Below are 20,897 nucleotides of genomic sequence, written 5' to 3' on the forward strand. Positions count from 1 at the left end.
AGTAATAAACACTGCTCTGTAACTAAAATGCAGTTCTCTCATACCGAACTGGCATATAACCACCAACAATTTCGTATCAGCAATCAACAACCATGTCTCTAGAACATGTCTGCATGAGTTTATTAACAGAAAATGTAAGCATGTTTTTGTGCAACAAACACAATCAGGCTTCCAACTTTAAGCTTTCCTAGATTTAAAAGCATTAGATCTACATTAAGTCTTGCACAAAAGGCTTAAAATAAAAAAAACCCTAAAATTTTCACTAGTCACTAAACATTCCCCATACATCAGTTACTATAGATAAGTCTTGCGTTAAATCTGAAGATAAACAACCACCAAGGCTATTTTAGTTTTCATTAAAATTACTCAGACATCTAATTCATATTAGATCAAATCTATGTCTTTCAAATCCTAAATGCTTGCGTGTGTTGATTTGCAAGGCTCTTGAGTTAAACTCAATCCGATGCTACCCAATGATGATGAAACAATCAATGTTTCAAAAAGGCAGAGCAAGTCTTATTCCATATGTACACAAAAAAGCTCCAATTCAGTTACTACTTCAACATATCAGATCACTTGGATTTAGATGATCACAACTTTAGCTTCTCTTTGGGAGCTAACGATGCACACTTAAACACAGATCAGGGCTTCAGGGATCAGGTATTCTGGGGGTCATGCCCACAGCCGGAAGCCTGGTGTGCTGCAGGTCAACCGGGTCGCCAAGAGCAGGACACAACTTAACGAATGAACAAGAATATGCCCACAGCATGGCTGTATTAATGTGCTGCGCTTATCTTTGCATCCTGTGAGGCAACATAATTTAAAATCCCATGGCAAAACTATAAACTTCTGACTCATTTAACATTTTCTGAATATTTAAGGAACTCAGTTTAAAACTATATACTTAAATGTATACTGAACACATTTTACTGCTTATATTATTCATGCAATTATAAATGGTTCAATATTTCTGAAATATATCAGCTTATGTTCAATAGTAAGGCAGCAAGAGAAATAATTATCTTAGAATTTATGTAGGGACAAAGAAAACAGGGCTACAATGAGACATGAGGGAAAAAAATCAGCATAGAGCTGGTCCTAGATACATGGTCAGAAAGATTAACGGAGTTATTCATGATATTTTGATAAAATCAGCTACAAAGGAAAAAAGTCGTTAGAACAAACTGGTTGGGGAAACTGGTTCATTCTCGCAGCTATGGCTGAGAAGTCCATGCAGTGAGCAAGGATCTAGACTAGAGTTCCTTAGCCGTGGTCCTAATGACATTCTGGATTGGATGAGTCTTTCTTGGGGGGGGTGGTTCTCATGCATTGCAGGGATGTTCAGCAATACCAGTAGCACACCTGCAGTTGTGACAACCAAAAGTATCTTCAGAATAGCCTTGGGGGGCAAATCACAGCTGGAATAGAAGCAGTGCTGGACAGAAACCTCCTGCAGATTCCCACCTTCCCTGACTTGTGTGCCCACTCTGCCTGCTGCCAAATTGTACTCCTCCATGGAGAGCCATCCCTTTGCTGCAATCTCAGGAAGTTGTTCATATTTGTGGGAATCAGCTACACTGGGGCTCCGGGCCTTACTGTTACCTACTTCCATAAAAACTGCCAGCAGTGTGAGGACAAGGCCCATATGTAACAATGAAGGCAGAGCTGGCATTCAAAAACAAACTTTAAAAAGAAGAAATATGGGAGGGAGAAAATGTGATTTAAGTAAGTGTTACAGTCAAGATTTTTTTCTGTACTAAAGTACATTCTCCAGTATCCTAGAGGAATTTTTTTCCCCATAAGACAATCAATAGAGAATAAACATATTAAGTGCACACTCATTTTATTCTCTATTAATAGATCCTTATTTACTACTTCTTATCATTTCCATACTAAGCAATTAAAACCATAGTATTTTACAAGACCAATGCTTTAACCCAAGCTAGAGCTGAAATATATATAAGTAAATTACTCAGGGCAAAGAGAAACTGCTACTCAATATTCATAAGCATCACTTATAACTATATTCATCAATATGGCTTTACTTTAACTCTCAATATTTATTTGTTTACCCTTGGCAAAAGACTCAAGATTTATCAGCCAAGTTTTTGTATCACTGTGTAAATATTAAAGGTCTTTATATCAGCATGTAAATATTAAACAAATAAAATAAAAACTTCCACATTATTTGACTCTGAAATTTAACATCTCCTACCTGCTCTATAATACAGACTTCCAGAGAAGATAAAATATAATCCAATTTTGTTAGAACCCATAAAAATCACAACATAATTACCTGGACTAGGAATCTGGTCACGATATTTTGGAACCTCATCATTCAGAGTCTGAAGCATGGCCCACATTGTGAATGAAAAGAGTGCAGCCAGGAACCCATAAAAGACTAGGTAGAAGAGCAAGATCAAACCTGTAAAAGAAAACAAAACTCATAAAACTTGAAGATATACACATTGTGTGTGTTTGTCTGTGTGTAATGAGGCCAAGGTGAAAAAACAAACCAACCATCGCAAGGCTAGGATTCCAAGCTTTGCCATGCACACAGCCAGGTATCTTCATATTCCAAACATTATGAATTTGCCCAAGCAAGGGGTATTTCAGCAGGCAGCACCCACCCATCCTGTGATCCCATCCTTTCCTCTGATGCTTCCAAATACAAGCAGCTTCCACAGATCATACTGATTCAAGATCAGAGCTTGAAAATTCCAGCACATAAGGGAGTGTTTCCCAAAATGAATTTGACGCCCTCCAGAAAGAAGGTGATTTTAGGTTGGATAAACCCCCTTTATGTGTATGTGACAAACAAAAGAATGAGCATATCAACCCTGTATTTCATAATAATTATCTGCATAAATTTGAGTTTTAAAAAGTGAGTTGATTTAAAGAATAGCCAGGAGGCATGCAGAGAAGGCAAGTCATGAAGATGGTTATCAATGAATAAAGTTTAGGAAATACTGGCTGAGTGGAAGCCTCATGCAAAAGTGCAGAGAGGACAAGATCAGAACAGGCACTCTGACCAGGGGACTTGACAGCTCCACTGCCAAGCACGAAGCGAGAGCTGGCACACGCAAGTCTCATATAAAGGGCCTAACCTTCTTTTTTTCTTCACAATCTGGAAACACTAAAATCTATCCCAAGCCAGTGATTTCTTTTGTGAACATCTAGAATTATTCTTCTCAAATGTCTATAGTCAAAGATCTAACATTGTAAGTGGTCACCATCAAGATTATATGCTACATTGCTAACGTCACACATTTACATTTGAACATTTAAAAAAACTGATCAAAAAATATTCAATTAATTCCCAGGTATGGCAACAGTAAAGAACACTTAATTCCCCAAAGCTGAATTAACATCAGCTTTATTTTCCAGTCTTAACATAAACTTGCTTATTAATATCTGTCCTTGAAGAAAGGCTAGAGGAGGCATTCCCAACCTAGGATCTATGGACCCTTCATCCTCACCCATTCCCAGCAAAGATGAACTTCAGAGCTTCTGAGACTTCTATAATAATACATTTCTGAATACATCCATTTTTCTTTGTGGAGTGGCTGCACAATATTCTTGTGATGCTCAAAAGACCCTGTGACCCCAAACAAATTGTGGCAAAAGCTAGATAACTTTCATTTGTTACCTGCAGGCCAGAAAACTGTTAGGGGAAAACAGTTAAAGCGATTTCATCTTAATTCAGACTGGCATTCCCCATCCTCCCCCGCCCCAATTACCAGGAGGCCAAAATAGGGAGCGAAAGGACAGAAGGAAGAAAGGAACACAGTACGTTCACCTCCAGACAGCAGCACTTCCCTACCACACAGAGCGATCCTGCTGCAGAAAAACAGAGGAAGACCAACCTCAAAGCCGTGATCAGTTTACTGTAAGGAAAACGAAACAGGTAAAGCCCAAAAGCTGGTTTAATGAGATACAGGGAAAAGCCATTCTTTCAGATTTGGCTCTTTGTAGAAACTAACAGATAAATTCCTCCACACAGCACGCCAGAGCACAAATACATAAATGTAATGAGTGGGGGTGGTGTTCAATAAAACGTCACTTAACAAAAACAGGCAGTCTGAGGCCACAGGAGTTTGTCAACTGATGAAGTCGATACTAAACTGGAAAAGTTTAATACAGAAGTGCTAAGAGTTGAGTTATTTAGCAGTGCTTTCAAGTCATCTAAAAGTATTCTTATCGTGCCATTTTCAATTTTGATTTTCAGTTTCCAGGAAAAATAATGTAAATGAAATTTATAAAAGCAACAAGCAAATGAGCACATAGCAAGCACGAACACAAATGTTAAAACTCCCTATACAGTCAGGTTCATAAAAACAGACACACAAATTAACAGCCATGTCCCACACCTGATGCCATACACTAGTGGCCATTAAGTCAACTGTGAATGTAGGCAGTGTACAATAAGGAAATAAGTGATTTCCAGCACTGAAGCCAATTTCCCCTACTTGATAAGATCCTATTGCCAAGAACCAAACTTAACATTGAAAAACTAAAATGAACCTCACTTATAAACACCACATCCGGGCTTCCCTGATTGCTCAGTTGGTAAGAATCCACCTGTAATGCAGGAGACCCCGGTTCGACTCCTGGGTCGGGAAGATCCCCTGGAGAAAGGATAGGCTAACCACTCCAGTACTCTTGGGCTTCCCTTGTGACTCAGCTGGTCAAGAACCCCCTGCAAAGCAGGAGACCTGGGCTCGATCCCTGGGTTAGGAAGATCCCCTGGGAAGGGAAAGGCTACCCACTCCAGCATTCTGGCCTAGAGAATTCCATGGACTATACAGTCCATGGGGTTGCAAAGAGTCGAACATGACTAACTTTCACTTTCATAAAAACCACATATGAAAGACCACTCACAGGATGCCAGTAACTTTTAATCAACTTAATCTTCTTCCTCTAAGGAAAAAAAAAACAAAACTGGAAAATAAAAACAGAAGTTATAAACTGCTGTTCTTACATGGGGGTATCTTGCAGTTAGTTTACTCAGATGCATCCCTGACAATGATAGGGATAAAACTGAGGGTACCTTAGATAAGGAATGGGCGTCCCTGGTGGCTCAGATGGTAAAGAATCTGCCTGCAATGCAGGAGACCTGGATTTGATCCCTGGGACGGGGAAGATCCCCTAGAGAAGGGAATGGTTGCCCACTCCAGTATTCTTGCCTGGAGAATTCCATTAACAGCCCTCCATGGGGTCACAAAGAGTAGGACACGATAGCTTAGTTACAGGTAGGGCCAAGGGGAACTAATAAATGTGCCACGCCCACCTCAGTGCTGGTTAATGTGAGCAAGGGAAGTCATTAGGCTTCAAGGCCTGGACATCCACACTCGTTCAACACACTCTGAGACTGTGTGATCTGACTCCCTACTTCTTGCTCAAACTTCCTAGTTATCTAGATACCAGAAAGACTATGCCTTATTCCCAGAGAATTTCGGTAAGAAACAATTTTCCCTGGGTAAATAAAATAGCAACCTGCTTACCGTTTTATGGACTGTAGCCTACCAGGCTCCTCTGTCCATGGGATTCTCCAGGCAAGAGTACTGGAGTGGGTTGCCATTTCCTTCTCCAGGGGATCTTCCCAACCCAGGGATAGAACCTGAGTCTCCGCATTGCAGGCAGACGCTTTTAAGGGCTTCCCTGATGGCTCAGAGGTTAAAGCGTCTGCCTGCAATGCGGGAGACCAGGGTTTGATCCCTGGGTTGGGAAGATCCCCTGGAGAAGGAAACGGCAACCCACTCCAGTACTCTTGCCTGGAGAATCCCATGGACGGAGGAGCCTGGTAGGCTACAGTCCACGGTGTTGCAAAGAGTCGGGACACGACTGAGCGACTTCACTTTCACTTACAGTTTTAAAAAACCTTTTTTAAAGCAAAGGCAGGTGTAACTTTTTAAAAAATCAATTATATGGACAAGTACAAATTTAAAGTCCTTTGTAAGTTTAAATTTTTATAAGGAGCTATTTATTGAGGTATAATTCACATTTCATTCACTATGAGTGGAAGTGCTTGGTCATATGGTAACTGTTTAGTATTTTGAGTTACGTGCTAGACAGTATTCCAAAGCAGCTGTAACATCCTACATTTCCACTGGCAGGATTCCAATTTCTTCACATCCTTATCAATACTTCCTAGTGGGTTAACTTGCATTTCCCTAATGACTAATGATGTTGAGCATCTTTTCACGAGCTTATTGGTCATTTGTGTCTTCTTTGGAGAACTGTCTATTCAGATTGTTGGTCCATTTTTGTACTGCATTTCCTTTTTATGTAAGTTCTAACAGTTCTTCATACATTACAGACATGAGCCTTTTGTCATATACATGATGTACAACTATTTCCCCCCATTCTGTGGGTTGTCTGCTCACTTTCCTGACAGTGTCCCTTAAAGCAGCAAAGTTCTTAATTACAAGGAAGTCTAATTTACTTTTCTCCTTGGTTGCTTGGTTTTTGGTATTATATCTAAGATACCATTGCCTAAGCCAAAGTTAAGAAGACCTGTAGCTATGTTTTCTTCTAAGAATTCTTAGTTTTAGCTCGTTTGGATCTTTGATCCACTGTGTATTAATTTCTGTACATGGTATGAAGAAGGGAGAGCCGAGAACTTCCAGATGTACAAGCTGGAACCAAGAACTTCCAGATGTACAGGCTGGATTTAGAAAAGGCAGAGGAACCAGAGATCAAATTGCCAACATCCATTGGATCATAGAAAAAGCAAGAGAATTCCAGAAAAAACATGTTTCTGCTTTACTGACTATGCTAAAGCCTTTGACTGTGTGGATCACAACAAACCGTGGAAAATTCTTAAAGAGATGATAATACCATTCCACCTTACCTGCTTCCCAAGAAACCTGTGTGCAGGTCAAGAAGCAACAGTGAGAACTGAATGGAACAACAGACTGGTTCCAAAGTGGGAAGTACATCAAGGAGTACATCTAAGCTGTATACTGTCACCCTGTTTATTTAACTTATATGAAGAGTGCATCATGCAAAATGCCAGGCTGGAAGAAGCACAAGCTGGAATCAAGATTGCCAGGAGAAAATATCAACAACCTCAGATATTACCACTCTAAGAGCAGGAAGTGAAGAAGAATGGAAGGAATAAGGAATCAATCCTTATTGATGAGGATGAAAACAGGAGAGTGAAAAAGCTGGCTTAAAATTCAACATTCAAAAACTAAGTTCATGGCATCTGGTCTTATCATTCCCATTTCATGGCAAATAAAATAGGCTTGGGGGTGGGGGAAGTGGAAGCAGTGAGAGATTTTCTTTTCTTGGGCTCCAAAACCACTGAGACTGAACAACAGCAAGAAAGAATTCAGTTGCATTGTTTTGCATATCGATATCCTGCTGTCCCAGGACCACTTGTTTAAAAATCGTTTGTTCCTCACTGAAAGAATTTTCTTAAACTAATTAATTAGCACATTGCTATTGTTTAGTCGCTAAGTCCGGTCAGACTCTTTGTGACCCCATGGACTGCAGCACACCAGGCTCTTCCACTATCTTCCACTATTTCCTGGAGGTTTCTCAAATTCATGTTCATTGAATCAGTGATGCTATCTAACCCATCTCATCCTGTGCTGCCCGTTCTTCTTTTGCCTTCGAACTATTTATATTATTAAAAATACATGTGTGTATATACATATACACTCAAATTTTATATATTTATTTAAAAAATATGGTAGTATAAAAAATATTAAACAAGATTAAATAATTTGCCTAAGATTAACCTACCAATAAGAGAAACACCCAGACCAGTACCTCTCCATGTGGCACCTTACCTGGTCTGCTCTCCCTGGGAGCCTCAAGCAATCAACCTTTTGCAATCAAAACTCCCCTTCTCTGAAGTGCATCATGCAAGCATTCTGTGTTACTTCAGATGACAAAAATTTACATGGAATAAGGTATCGGTTCCTGTTCTCCAAGAGTCCAGTTACAAGCAACAGACATATAAACATAGAGAAAGAATTAACTGTCTCTAACAGGAAGAGGAAGGAAAGGATTTCATCAGAGAAGGACTCCCAGAAAAAAGCAAGTTGGCTCACCAAAATGGAGAACAGGAGGGCGCTCTGGGCCAAAGATTAGATGACTCCACAGCAGGAGCAGCCAGGTGAGTATAACTTTGCGCCTCCCCCCAACACACACACACCCCACCTTAGTACCCATCAACTACCAACAGTAGCAGCACCATCTACTCTTTAGCAGGAGCAGGGAGCATGGGGCAGGGGGAGTGCGGGGAGGCTGGGATTTAACAACTGGCCAAGGTATTGGATGGGTTGGTAAAAACCTCAAGGAGTGGAGGGAATCTCCATACCTCGACCAGTTCTTGGGTACTTCTGCCTCATCCCTGAATGCTGTGACAGGAAAGTCTAAATACAAACAGGAGGTGCAGAGAACCAATAATTACCAAATATTTGAGGAAAAAACTAATCCAATAAAGTACCAAATGCAACAAAGAAAGTATAACAAAAATTTACAAAGTGGACTTCTACATAACCTTTGAATTAAAAAGACAACAAAACATGAAATATTCAAAATACAAAACAATAATGCAGCCAAAGCAGAACACAAAGGAAAATCCACAGCTTTATATGAATTCACAAAAACACCAAGACTAACCAAAAATGTCAGGTTTTAAATTCAAGACTAAAATAAATTCAAGGGAAAGTAAGAGAGATTTAAGATAGTATCACAAGTTAATGGAAACAAATGCATTTAATTTGATCAATAAAACCAATTTCCAACTAGTAAAGAAAGTGAAGTCGCTCAGTCGTGTCCAACTCTTTGCGACCTGTGGACTGTAGCCCACCAAGCTCCTCTGTCCATGGGATTCTCCAGGCAAGAATACTGGAGTGGGTTGCCATTTCCTTCTCCAGGGGATCTTCCTGACCCAGGGATCAAACCCAGGTCTCCCACATTGCAGGCAGACGCTTTAACCTCTGCGCCACCAGGGAAGCCCCCAAAAACTTGAGAATAAATGAAATATATGATTTTGTGAGAAAATAAACATTTGCAAATCAGAAGTTTTTACAAAACAATAAACAGAGCTCTATTCCTAAAAGAGATACCACATCCAAATGGTTTTAGTTAGTTCTCCCAATTTTCAAGACATAGATTCTTTTTATACATAAGCTATCTCTTTTGGATGCTCCATACATTACCTAAATATTTATAAGGCTAGAACTCTCCAGACACCAAAACAGAACAGCCAGTAGTTACACAAGTCTCACACATTATATTTTATTTTACAAATGCTTACGCAGAGCTTACATATTATAGTGTGATAATGACAAAGGAACAAAGATATAGATTAGTAACAAAACGCAATATCCAAGAAAGGATCCATGTAAAATGCATGTAAAAAAGTTGGCATTTCAAATCAGTGAGGAAATGATGGGTTATTCAATATACTTTGGGATAACTGGTCAGGAACAGTGTATAAAAGATTGTTAAATTTGTAATAATATTTATTTAAACAAGTACAATTTTTAAAAGAATTAAGTGTACATGCATAAACCTCACCTAGATTCTACATAAGTAGACAATCTACTATATTTATCTATCTATTCAATAATTACCATCTATTTTTTTATGCATTTCAAGTTGCAGATGTTTGTACACTTAACCCCTGAACACTTCAACATGCATATTAACTAAAACTGAGGGGAAAATTACCTTCAGTGAAATATATGACTCTCCAAAGTACTATGACATGGATTTTTGACAAATGCATTCACCTCTATGATACAAATTGCTATCAAGATACAGAACATTGCCATCACCCTATAAAGTTCTCTCATGCCCCTTCCCAGTCAATCCCCAGGCCCATCCTAGAGGCAAGCACTGTTCTGGGCTTTTTTCCGCATAGGTAAGTACCGCTTGATTTAGAATTTCAAAGAAATGAAATGATGTAGTACATTCTCATCAGTAAAGCCTGTTTTCTGCTTAGCCTAACTGTGGGATTCACTCAGGTTTTCCATTATCTGTAGTTTGTTCTTTTTTTGGACTGTTGAGTAGCAGTCCACTATGTGGACACTGGTTTGTTTCTCCATTCTACTGAACACCTGGGCTATTTCCAGTTTGAAGAGACTATGAATATTTTCATGTATTTCTGTGGACATATGTTTTCATTTCTCTTGGGTAAATATCTAGAACTGCTGGGGCATGGGGTACGTGTATATTTACTTTTATAGGAAACTGTCAGACTTTTATCCAAAGGGGTTATGCCACATATGTTTTAAAAAGTATTACAGGTAACAGTGATTACCCAGGGAAGAAACTGAGGATGACAGTGGACTTACTGACTACTCACTGTAAAAGTTCAAATAATGAAGTGACTTTTGTTATATGAAAAGAACAAAGCCAAGAGTTCACACATTTAAGACCCCATTCAGTTTTCTCAGATTAGCCTATACTGACCACAAACTTCTAAAGCGTAGCTCAGCAAATCTCAGCTGCTGCCTGTTTTTGTAAATAAAATACTGAAACACAGTTAGGCCACTAGTTTACATATTGTTTAAGGCCATTTCAAGCTACTAATAGCAGAGGTGAGTAGCTGCAACAGACACTGCCTGGCTGGCAGAGCCTAAAATATTACCTGGTCCTTTGAAGAAAAAGTTTACAGCCTCCAGTTCAAAAGGCTTTGTTTTTCATTCCAAAGTGACACCTGAAACTATCTCACGCAACTCTTCCCTTAAAGAAGAAACTGAGACCAAAAGATTTTTTTTAATGACTTGTCTAAGCTTCAGATCAGATCAGTCGCTCAGTCGTGTCTGACTCTTTGCGACCCCATGAATCGCAGCACGCCAGGCCTCCCTGTCCATCACCAACTCTCGGAGTTCACTCAGACTCACGTCCATCCAGCCATCTCATCCTCTGTCGTCCCCTTCTCCTCCTGCCCCCAATCCCTCCCAGCAGCAGAGTCTTTTCCAATGAGTCAACTCTTCACATGAAGTGGCCAAAGTACTGGAGTTTCAGCTTTAGCATCATTCCTTCCAAAGAAATCCCAGGGCTGATCTCCTTCAGAATGGACTGGTTGGATCTCCTTGCAGTCCAAGGGACTCTCAAGAGTCTTCTCCAACACCACAGTTCAAAAGCATCAATTCTTCGGCGCTCAGCCTTCTTCACAGTCCAACTCTCACATCCATACATGACCACAGGAAAAACCACAGCCTTGACTAGACAAACCTTTGTTGGCAAAGTAACGTCTCTGCTTTTGAATATGCTATCTAGGTTGGTCATAACTTTCCTTCCAAGGAGTAAGCGTCTTTTAATTTAGAGATGTAGAATTCTAATGCAGGTCTACTTCAGTATACTGGTAAACTTCTAAACTTATCAAGTAAAAATGCATATGCCCATAGGCTCACTTTGACTATAATGCCCTACCTGGAAACTCAAAATGAACTAGAAATTTAGTGGAACAGAAAGAATCATGGTGAGCTGAGGGGAATTATGAACAAGCTTCTCCACAAACAAGACTTTCACAGTATGGAGCTATGTCAATTAATCCATAATACTCTCAACTTCATTCAGCACAACAAACAGGTGAATCACAAGTGGAAACTGAGTAAATGACAATTTATCAGAAAAGCAGTTAAGTGTTTCCTATGTGCTGGATGCTGCAGGGCTATATATGCACCTGCAAGTCCCGCTCTGTGAGAGCATCCGGTTAGAAGCAACATATATAAACAACTCTGATCCAGGGCACAAAGTTTTTAGGTGTCACAGAGGATAAATGTGGTATCCTTTTCACCTGGGCAAGTCAGAGAAGGCTTGTGGCAGAGCTGGCCCTCAATGCAGGAATCAGGGGAGAATTTACAATGCAGTGAATGGCACAGAGAGGGAATGAGCAGGGCACTCCAGGCCAAGGGGCCTTAGATATAACCATTTGGCTATGACACAGTGGTATGTGGGGTGTACGGTATACAATGACAGATTATATAAGGTTGGAAATATAGTTCTAAGCCAACATGTAATACACCTGGAATACCAGGCTATCTGGAACTGATTTAAATCTGAAAGCAGTGGGGATCCAAATACTTTTGGGGTATGGGGAGTACCTTGATCAAAGCTGCAGCCTTAGAAATCAATCTGAAACAGGGAGGTTGTACACAATAATTCTAACTGATGCCCAGGATCTTTCTGGGACTGCACCAGAAGGTAAGAGCCCACCTTCCCCAGTCAACAGCACTACACTTTTTTTTCAGCACCAGATAAAGGTTGGAAAGCCAATGGCCCCATTTAAACTTGGAACAATTTTAAAAGAAAGTTACAAAAAGATCTTCATCTGATCCTTCAAGTTTTCTTCATCAGAGAATTTACAAGAAAAGACACTACCAGATCCTTAAAAAGTGGGGCAGGATTGGTGGGAATGTTAAGGACTATGCAATTTCCAACAGGTGGTTAGCATTAAGAATGCCAGGAAAAACAAGCCCCCTGGGCTTCCTCTGAAAGTGCCTGTTCCCAAGATACTTCAGGGTGGGGTGAGGTGAGTGAGTGGCGAGAAGGTCAGAGAAAATTCATTCCTGGATTAACTGCAGCAGTGGTAATGAGCTGTGGGTCACCAAGAGATTCTAAAAATGTTATTGAAGTAGGACTAAGCCTAGTGACAGTCTTCAAGAATTGCAAACAGAGAAGTAAATCAGAACTCCAATGGAAGAAGGGGAAAGAGCTCTGTTTATCAGCTGATTAATAAGGTAGTGGAGCTGTCTAAGCCTCACTCTCAGGTTTATGGGATATGCAAGAAGCAACTGGAATCTGAGAGATATTAACCAAGAAGTAAAATTTGTCAGTAATTTTTGCAGTTGTTTTGAGATGAAGAAAATGAAGAGAAAACAAAGCCTAACACAGTGCCTGGGAAACATAGTTTAGGAACCAAGAGAATCAGAAAAAGACTGGTTAGAGAAGTATGGAGTGGGAGTAAGGACCACTTTTTAGGGGCCAGACACTGACAACAGTGACCCCAGGCCAGAAACTGCCAAAAGAAAACTACCTCACTTTGTGGACAAGGGTCTGTTTCTTAGCATGGCATCAGCAAAACACTAGGAGTAAGTTGTACTTAAGCACCAGCTCTACCAATGGCTCAGTAAACACATATGGGGAGGCTGTTGCTGCTACTAAGTTGCTTCAGTCCTGTCCGACTCTGTGTGACCCCACAGACGGAAGCCCACCAGGCTCCCCGGGGAGGTTGTTAAGTCAGAGAATTCTTTTCAAAACTATTACTGGTTAAATAGCACCTATAGGGAGAGGAAGACACTATTAAATAAACCCTCATTAAATCTGAGAGCAGATAAGTTTAAAAAGAAAAAGCCTCTACGAAGTTCTCAGAAGAGCCATAAGAAGCTAAACAGAGCAATAAAACAGGACGCAGGAGACGGGATAATAACCCTGGTTCTGTTATTCTAATCAGATGCGCGACCTAGGCATGTCAAACTCAGCCGAGTCTCCCATGAGAAAGTTAAATGGAAACTTTTTCTGAACACTAAACTATGAATTCCAAGTGTGGCAGGAAAAAAAAGGAAAATGCTCAAATATCGGGTAAATCTTTATGCAATGATATACCAAAACCAAAGACACTAAAAAGTGTTGCAGAAGACTAATTACATTTAATTAGACTGGGAACATTTCACAATACTGCTCTTTCATTCAACCAACTTTTACTACATTCCCACTAAGTGCAAGCAATAGGTTAGGTGTTAGGGAATTCCAGAGTAAGACGTGAATAAGAAGCCTTCAGCCTAACAAATGCATTACGAAAGCATAAATGCTCCACTAGAAAAAGGTATCACTGGATACACTGGAGCACTTGACACAGTCTCAAAGCAAAAAATGATTCAAAAATGTTTACCAGAGATCAGGCTGTCAAAGCTGACATCTGAGTAACTAGGTCAAGGTGAAGGAAGAAGGGGTTCAGAATCTAGGAAACAGGCCCAAAAGTGATGGGAGAGAACTACGTAGAACAGTAGATGACAAGAGAGAAATATGCCAAGTCTGCAAATAGTCTGCACATGATGCTAAGGAGTCGGAGGGCAGAGATTTACATGAAGAGGTGGCTGTGAAACAGCCCACTAAAGATCTTCGACAGGCCGTCTTTAAAGATTCCGACAGGTTATAAGGATGCAAAAAAGCCTTAGGGACCAGAAATGCAGTTTGTAAGCCCCAACAAACACAATACCTAAAGTCACTTAAGTTCTAAGAAACCTAAGTTCTAGCAGAGTGTGTGGATGGTCCTCACAGAGGTGATGGCAAGTGCCAAGATACCCCCAACACATCAACCTCTAAGAAAGAGGTAGAGGAATAAAAAACACTCCCCTTAAATTTTAAGTGATAAAACCAGGTAGCTAACTGTACATTTTCACTTATTTATACATTTGAAAAAACTTTATACATAGGAAAATGTTAACAATGGTTATTCTATGCAGTCAAAGACGACAGATTTTACTTCAAAATCAATGTAATGAATGCCTAATTAGAAAATAATGAATTTATCTTCCAAAGTAAATTTTGTTCTTTTATGACACAATTCCTTTTTAAAAAATGCTAGGTTAGTAGAAGCTTCATCTTAATGGAAACGTTAGAAGTCTATAAAGGGGAAGGGAAATAGATACCCCCCAAAAGTAACCTTCACTTTTAAAAATTATTGTACATGTGACTTTTTTCCCCCTTTTCATACACTTGTACTGCCAAGTACTTTGGCACATTGTAATAAAATTGTTTGGAAAATAAAGCGTTAAATGGTCTTTAAATATGATGATACACCACAGTGAAGATGTTACTAAGGACAGGAGGGTTTTTTAAGCTGCTTTTAATACAACTAATTCTAAAGCTGCAAATTCAAAAGTCAATTTCAAAGAAATCAAATTATTTTGGGGGTGAGGGGAGGCTGCTCTGTAACACAGTAAAGCACATAGTATTGTAATCACATCGCCTGGTGGGCTACAGTCCTTGGGATCGCAGAGTCAGACACGACTTAGTGACCACACAGGCTGCTGCTGCTGCTAAGTCACTTCAGTCGTGTCCGACTCTGTGCGACCCCATAGACGGCAGCCCACCAGGCTCCCCCGTCCCTGGAATTCTCCAAGCAAGAACACTGGAGTGGGTTGCCATTTCCTTCTCCAATGCACGAAAGTGAAGTGAAAGTCAAGTCGCTCAGTCGTGCCCGACTCTTAGCGACCCCATGGACTGCAACCTACCAGGCTCCTCCATCCATGGGAGTTTCCAGGCAAGAGTACTGGAGTGGGGAGCCAGGGCCTTCTCCGCACCACACTATTATTACAGGTATCTGGACTACAATACACACACTTCCCCCTCCCTCCATCAGTCCAGGAAGTGCTGCCTCCTGCCAGGTGATGGCTCAGTTAGCCTCAGCAGTTGCTGCTGCCACACCCACCACTTGACCTTCATTTACAGTCAGCCCACAGGGTAAGGCAAGGCCTGTTACTTTTCCAACAGTGCAAATTTTTGTAAAGTTTCTTTGATACAACATTCCACCACACAAAGAATACCTTACAAAACTGGGAAAATAAACACACTTGCCTTCTCCCTTACAGTCAAACACACAAGACTGGGATGGAGCCTGATCTCCAAAGCAGAGCCTTTACTGAGGCATGACCCAGAATGGGAGCAGGTGATCGAAAAAAACTGCAATTCGTGGGCCTACAATGAAAGAGAAGCATATGAACAAAATGTAGATGTTAGTAGTTTTAGTCCAGAATCCTGACCCTGCTTGGAATCAGTACCTTGAGTTTAAGATTATCATTAAAGCATCTACTGAGAGATAACCTTAAGATAACGAAGGCCAAAGAAGCCCACAGGCAGATGTCATTAAATGACATCATGTCATGGGTTTCCCTGGTGGCTCAGATGGTAAAGAATCTGCTTGCAATGCAGGAGATCCAGGTTCCATCCCTGGTTGGGGAAGATCCCTTGGAGAAGAGAATGGTTACTCACTCCAGTATTCTTGCCTGTAGAATTCCATGGACAGAGGAGTCTGGTGGTCTACAGTTCATGGGCTCGAAAAGAGCTGGACACAACTGAGCGACTAATACTTTCACTATTCCTGACTTGTCCTTACGTTCAGCCTGGATATCAGCTTTTAGGAACACTTTGATCACCTACACGGTATACATTAGAAAGCTGTGAAAATGGAATAAAGTACATGTATATAAGCATTCTGAAACTGCTGAAACCAAGTGAAACACATTAGCCAAATATACAAGAAGCTAGTCAAAATCCTCACACAGCTGTTTTAAAGACGGCAATGACATGGATCATGAGGTATTTTCACTTTATCCCAAATGTAAAGAGCAAGACTGCTTCTTAAATATTAATATACAGTGCACTTGGAAAGGAACCTCACTTGGGACAAATATGCTGAAGACTTAAACGTAAAAGGTAAAAGATAAAATCAGGAAACATCTTAAATGAATGTCTTTACAGAACCCTTGAGGTAGAGAAAGGTTGTCTCTATACGCCAGCAGCCCAGCAAATCTACTCAGGTCAAAAAAAAGATGTAATAATCCCCTCCCTCATTAATTTCAAAAGCAAAAGAAAACATCTGCACAAATGAGGTTTAAAAAGAAAAAAAACTATAACACACTTTCAGAATATAAAAAGGTACACAGATTATCTGCAACCCAGAAATTCCACCAGTAGAAACATATTTCAAGGAAATCAATTTACAAAAATGCACAAGGATAAAGGAATGGGGGGAGGAGGGCCCAGTACATAAAATATGCACTAGTTGAAAAAAAATGAAGAATTACTTCTATTACCATAGGTATCTCCCATGTATACATAAGATACATGTTAAACTAAAAAAAAAAAAAAGTAAATATACAATGGAACAGCTATTAAAAGTGATATAAATCTTTATTTAATAACATAGGAAGAGGCCCACAATATACTCAAAAGATTATAAAGCAACATTAACTGTATGATCTCTGTTAAAAAATTAATAACATTATATGCATTGTCTGCCCACACATGTACTGAAATATGCATAGTGGACTTCTCCAGTTGGGAAGATCCGCTGGAGAAGGGAATGGCTACCCACTCTGGTATCCTTACCTGGAGAATTCCATGGACAGAGGAGCCCAATGGGCTACACTACATGGGGTTGCAAAGAGTAGACACTACTGTCTAACAGGGGTAATGAGATCAGGCAACTCACTCATACACTGCCTTTCTGATAAAGAAAGGCCAGAGGATACGCTTTCTCCAGGTGGACCCCATGCTTGAGGAACACAAAGTTGATTCCAGCCTACAGGCAACCCTCCCCAACATCTCCTTGGAGTGTCCTTATGCCCGCTGGGATAGGATTATGCACAGTTCTCACCTATTTATGCCATTCAGTGCTGGCTTACTATTAATACAATAAATGCAGAAATTTACTCTTTGCTGACAATTTCCACTTTGAAAATAAAAAGTCTTGCCTTCATTCTTCTAAATCTAATCCCAACTTCACCTGTACTCCTTCCACTGCCCTTACATAATCCCACATTCTCTGATACCAAATAAAATCTCTATCCCAACAGCACATAATACAAAGGTTAAAGAGCACACCCTGCATTAAGAAACGTCATTCAAAAAAAAAAAAAAAGAAATGTCATTCTAACAAAGTGAAGATACTTAATACTGGAACTGAGAAAGGTAGTCTACACTAATTCATCCCTCTTCACCACTCAAATATTCCTTCAGCAAAAAGTACACTCTAAAAACAAAAATAACTGTTTACAGCTCCCCCCTCCCCTCCATTTAATTCTAAATGCAAGATCTATTTCCTCATCACACTAGTGGGTTCCCCATAGACAGCCATTTGAATAAAAATCGTGATTACCATGCAGTGAGGCAAGGCATCTGTAAAATAATACAACCGCTGGACTAGGATTAAAGGACAACTGGGTTCTTTTCTTGGCTCTGTGGAATATATAATTTTACACAAACAAAATCACAACCTCTCTGGGGCTCATTTTCCTCATCTCTGAAGCAGGGTTTGGGCTAAAAAAAAAAAAAAAAACCCCTCCAAGGCCCCCCTGCAACTTGTAATAGGGCTTTAAGCCGCCTTTCTATTCTAGAAGAGCCGATTTCAAGTAGCAGCAACAGTTTATTTCCTAAGTCAAAGCTAATTCACTCTCTTGATGCTTCTTTTCAAAGTGTCGTGCTCAAATAGTTCTCCAGTCTAGAAATACTCTCACGCAGAAAAGTCTGTCATGACCAACTAACAAAATATTTTTCAAAAGAAAAAAAATTGGTTTACTTAAGTTTAAAGGAGGGGAGCACTAGTCGGGGGGAGCACGAGTCCTTATTCAGACGTTAAGAGTTTTTCCAAAAAAAGAGGCACTCGAAGGCAGCACCACACTGGCGGATGGTTTAAATATTTCTTTTAAAACAAAGAACCCATGCAGAGGAAAACTGCTAGCAAATACAACCATCACACGTTTTGAAAGCACAGGGTAAAAAAACAAACAAACAAAAAAAAACAAACCGTGCCTTTCAGACCGAATTTACTTTCCCCTAATGAAGTACGTTGGTAAGGAAGAAAACCTGTGTCACTAAAAAGGAATTAGGAAGGAAGCAACCTTTTTAAGGGTCTTTTCACTGGACAAATTCAACTGCTTTTTCGGGTACCGTGTACTTGTGTACTTAACACAGTCGTGCAGCCCACACACTGAACACTAGTTCACACTCTTCCGACCGGCTGGGGTGGCAGCGTGGACGAGTCACAAGATAGCGGCGGGAGTGGAAATTTCCTCTCCCCGGGCGTGGGGCAGGGTCTAGCTTCCCCGAACCGCTCGGCGCCGCCGGCCGCCTCCGCCAGGGCCTCTCGGGGCCGGCGCGCTCCGTACAAAGGAGGCCGGGCACTCGGCCCCCACGCGCTCCGGGCTCCAGGCAGCGGTCCCCGGCTTCCGGCGCCTCAGGCCCCGGCAGCACGTGCGCCCGCTCCCGGCCGGGAAGAAGGAACCGGCGCGGCCCGGCGGGGGCTGCCAGCGGGCCCCGCCGCCAAGCCCGCCCGCCGGCCCCGCGAGAAATGAATGGGGCCACGCTACTCCTCTGCCGCCGCTGCCGCTCGCGTTCCAGTCTGGCGGCCGAGACGAGGACCGCTGCGGGCGGCGGTGGCTCCTGGGGCCCCCACGCGGGGAGCCGCCTCCCGCCTTCCCTTCCCACCCGGCGTTCCCCCAGACCGCGGCCGGCCCGGGTGCCCAACCGTCGCCCGCTCACCCCAGCTCTTGGCGGTGCGCCCCAGGAACTCTCCGGTTGTCCGGTTGTAGATGAAGAGCTTCCACTCGGCCAGGCTCTGGTTGAAGGACTTCTTGTCTGTCTTCGTCATGGTGTGTGTGCTGACGGCGAGAGGAGCGGCGGCCGCGGGGGAGGAAGCGGCGAGGAGCCCGGAGGCGCGTCCCGGCACGAGCGGCGAAGCCCGGCGGCGGCGACGGAAGGCGCGACGGCAGAGGAAACCTTCTCGCTGCGGTGAGCGCTCAAGTGGACTGCGCTGCGCCGCGCCGAGCCGGGGCCGCCGCTCCGGCCGCGGGAGCCTGACGTCTCCGCCCTCCGCAGCCAATCCCCGCGCTGTTCAGGCCCCGCCGCCGCTGCCGCCGCTGCCGCCGCCGCCGCCGCCACCACCGCCTCCCGCCCGCGGCTGGGCGCAGCCGGACGCGGCGAAGACGCCCCGCCCATTGCCCCGCCCCCACTCCCGCCCCTCCCCGCGGTACCCGGCCGGGCTCCGGGACGCTCTGGGTTCCCTCATCCCTGGCCGGAGGAAGCGAAAACTGTGCAAAGCAACTTAAAAAAAAAAAAGTCATGAGAGCTTAATAAGAAGCAGGTTTATAATGACAAGCAAAAGATGAGCGTCCCTGACCCACAGGTTTCTCAGAAGGAGGACTCTGGGGAGATGCTGCGGGCGACCGGGACCCGGGGTCCCCTCGCTTCTTTGCCTGCTGCGGCGCGGGACGAGGAGAGCGCGGAAACTACTCCAGTCAGCTAAGTCGCCTTCACCGAGAAGGGGACCTCACCCCTCTCTCCGCAAACCGTTTCCAGGCGTTCTCCTCTGGGCTCTATGACGTGACTTAAAGATAGTCGGCTTAAGTTTTTCGTGAAGGTGTTTGATGTACTACATACCGCTGCTCAGAGAACACCCTGACTTGGCTCTTTTGAAGGAGTCAACTAGGAATCTTAGGTCAATGGGGATTTCATCCAAAGTTTGCCAGTGTTAAGTAAGTTCAGTATAGTTTTCTCCAGCTTTAATTGAATTTATCAGTGAAACCAATACATATATTTTCCTGAAGTTTCTATCAGCTATTAAGACCTGCTTTTTCTCAAACACTCAGGCTGTACAGGAAATCAATTCTTCGTTTAGTGTTGATGCCTAAATAATGTTCCTGACTTGTCATCTTTTCCACTGCATGGTTGCTCCCTTTGGTCAGAGCTGAGGGTGCAGTCGTTGTTTTCCTACACGAGGTGGAGCTGAAGTGTACCGTGCTCTGAGACTTGTGACAGCAAGAAAAAATTTAATTGGGAGTTTGGGCAGGAGGTGGGGGTTTGTTTTGTTTTGTTTTTAGAGAACAGAAATAGAGCACCGCCTCTGTTTTATCAGCAAATAAAAATTATGAATGAAGGAATGTAGCACACACCTTATTGTTTGAAATGATGCATTATAGTCCATCAGAGAGTTTAAACAGCTTGCAAATGCATTAAAGGAGTAAATGGATAACAAAATTCTGGTATTTCTCTTGTTTCCTCACTTTGTTTATCAAAGCAAGGAATTATGTCTTTCACAAATGGAAAAGGGATAGAAGAATATATTATTATAAAGTGATTTTCCCCTGTGCTTAGGAAAGCTAAATTTATAATTATGACCAAATCCAGTTATTTTGTCAAACCAA

General features: G+C 42.0%; 1 protein-coding gene across 1 annotated transcript in view; it reads right to left on the reverse strand.

Moving 5' to 3' along the window:
* Nucleotides 1-19,632, reverse strand: part of ATP1B3 (ATPase Na+/K+ transporting subunit beta 3) — a 36,056-nt gene extending 16,424 nt beyond the window's left edge. The window contains exons 1-2 of the mRNA XM_006078028.4: nucleotides 19,237-19,632; nucleotides 2,297-2,425 (exon numbers count right to left, since the gene is read on the reverse strand). Coding sequence (XP_006078090.2) covers nucleotides 2,297-2,425; nucleotides 19,237-19,345 — 238 coding nt within the window. The 5' untranslated portion in view covers nucleotides 19,346-19,632. The remainder of the gene's footprint in view (nucleotides 1-2,296; nucleotides 2,426-19,236) is intronic.
* Between the last annotated feature and the right edge of the window lie 1,265 nt (nucleotides 19,633-20,897).

The sequence above is a fragment of the Bubalus bubalis genome, chromosome 1, assembly GCF_019923935.1.
Source record: "Bubalus bubalis isolate 160015118507 breed Murrah chromosome 1, NDDB_SH_1, whole genome shotgun sequence".
Lineage (NCBI taxonomy): Eukaryota > Metazoa > Chordata > Mammalia > Artiodactyla > Bovidae > Bubalus > Bubalus bubalis.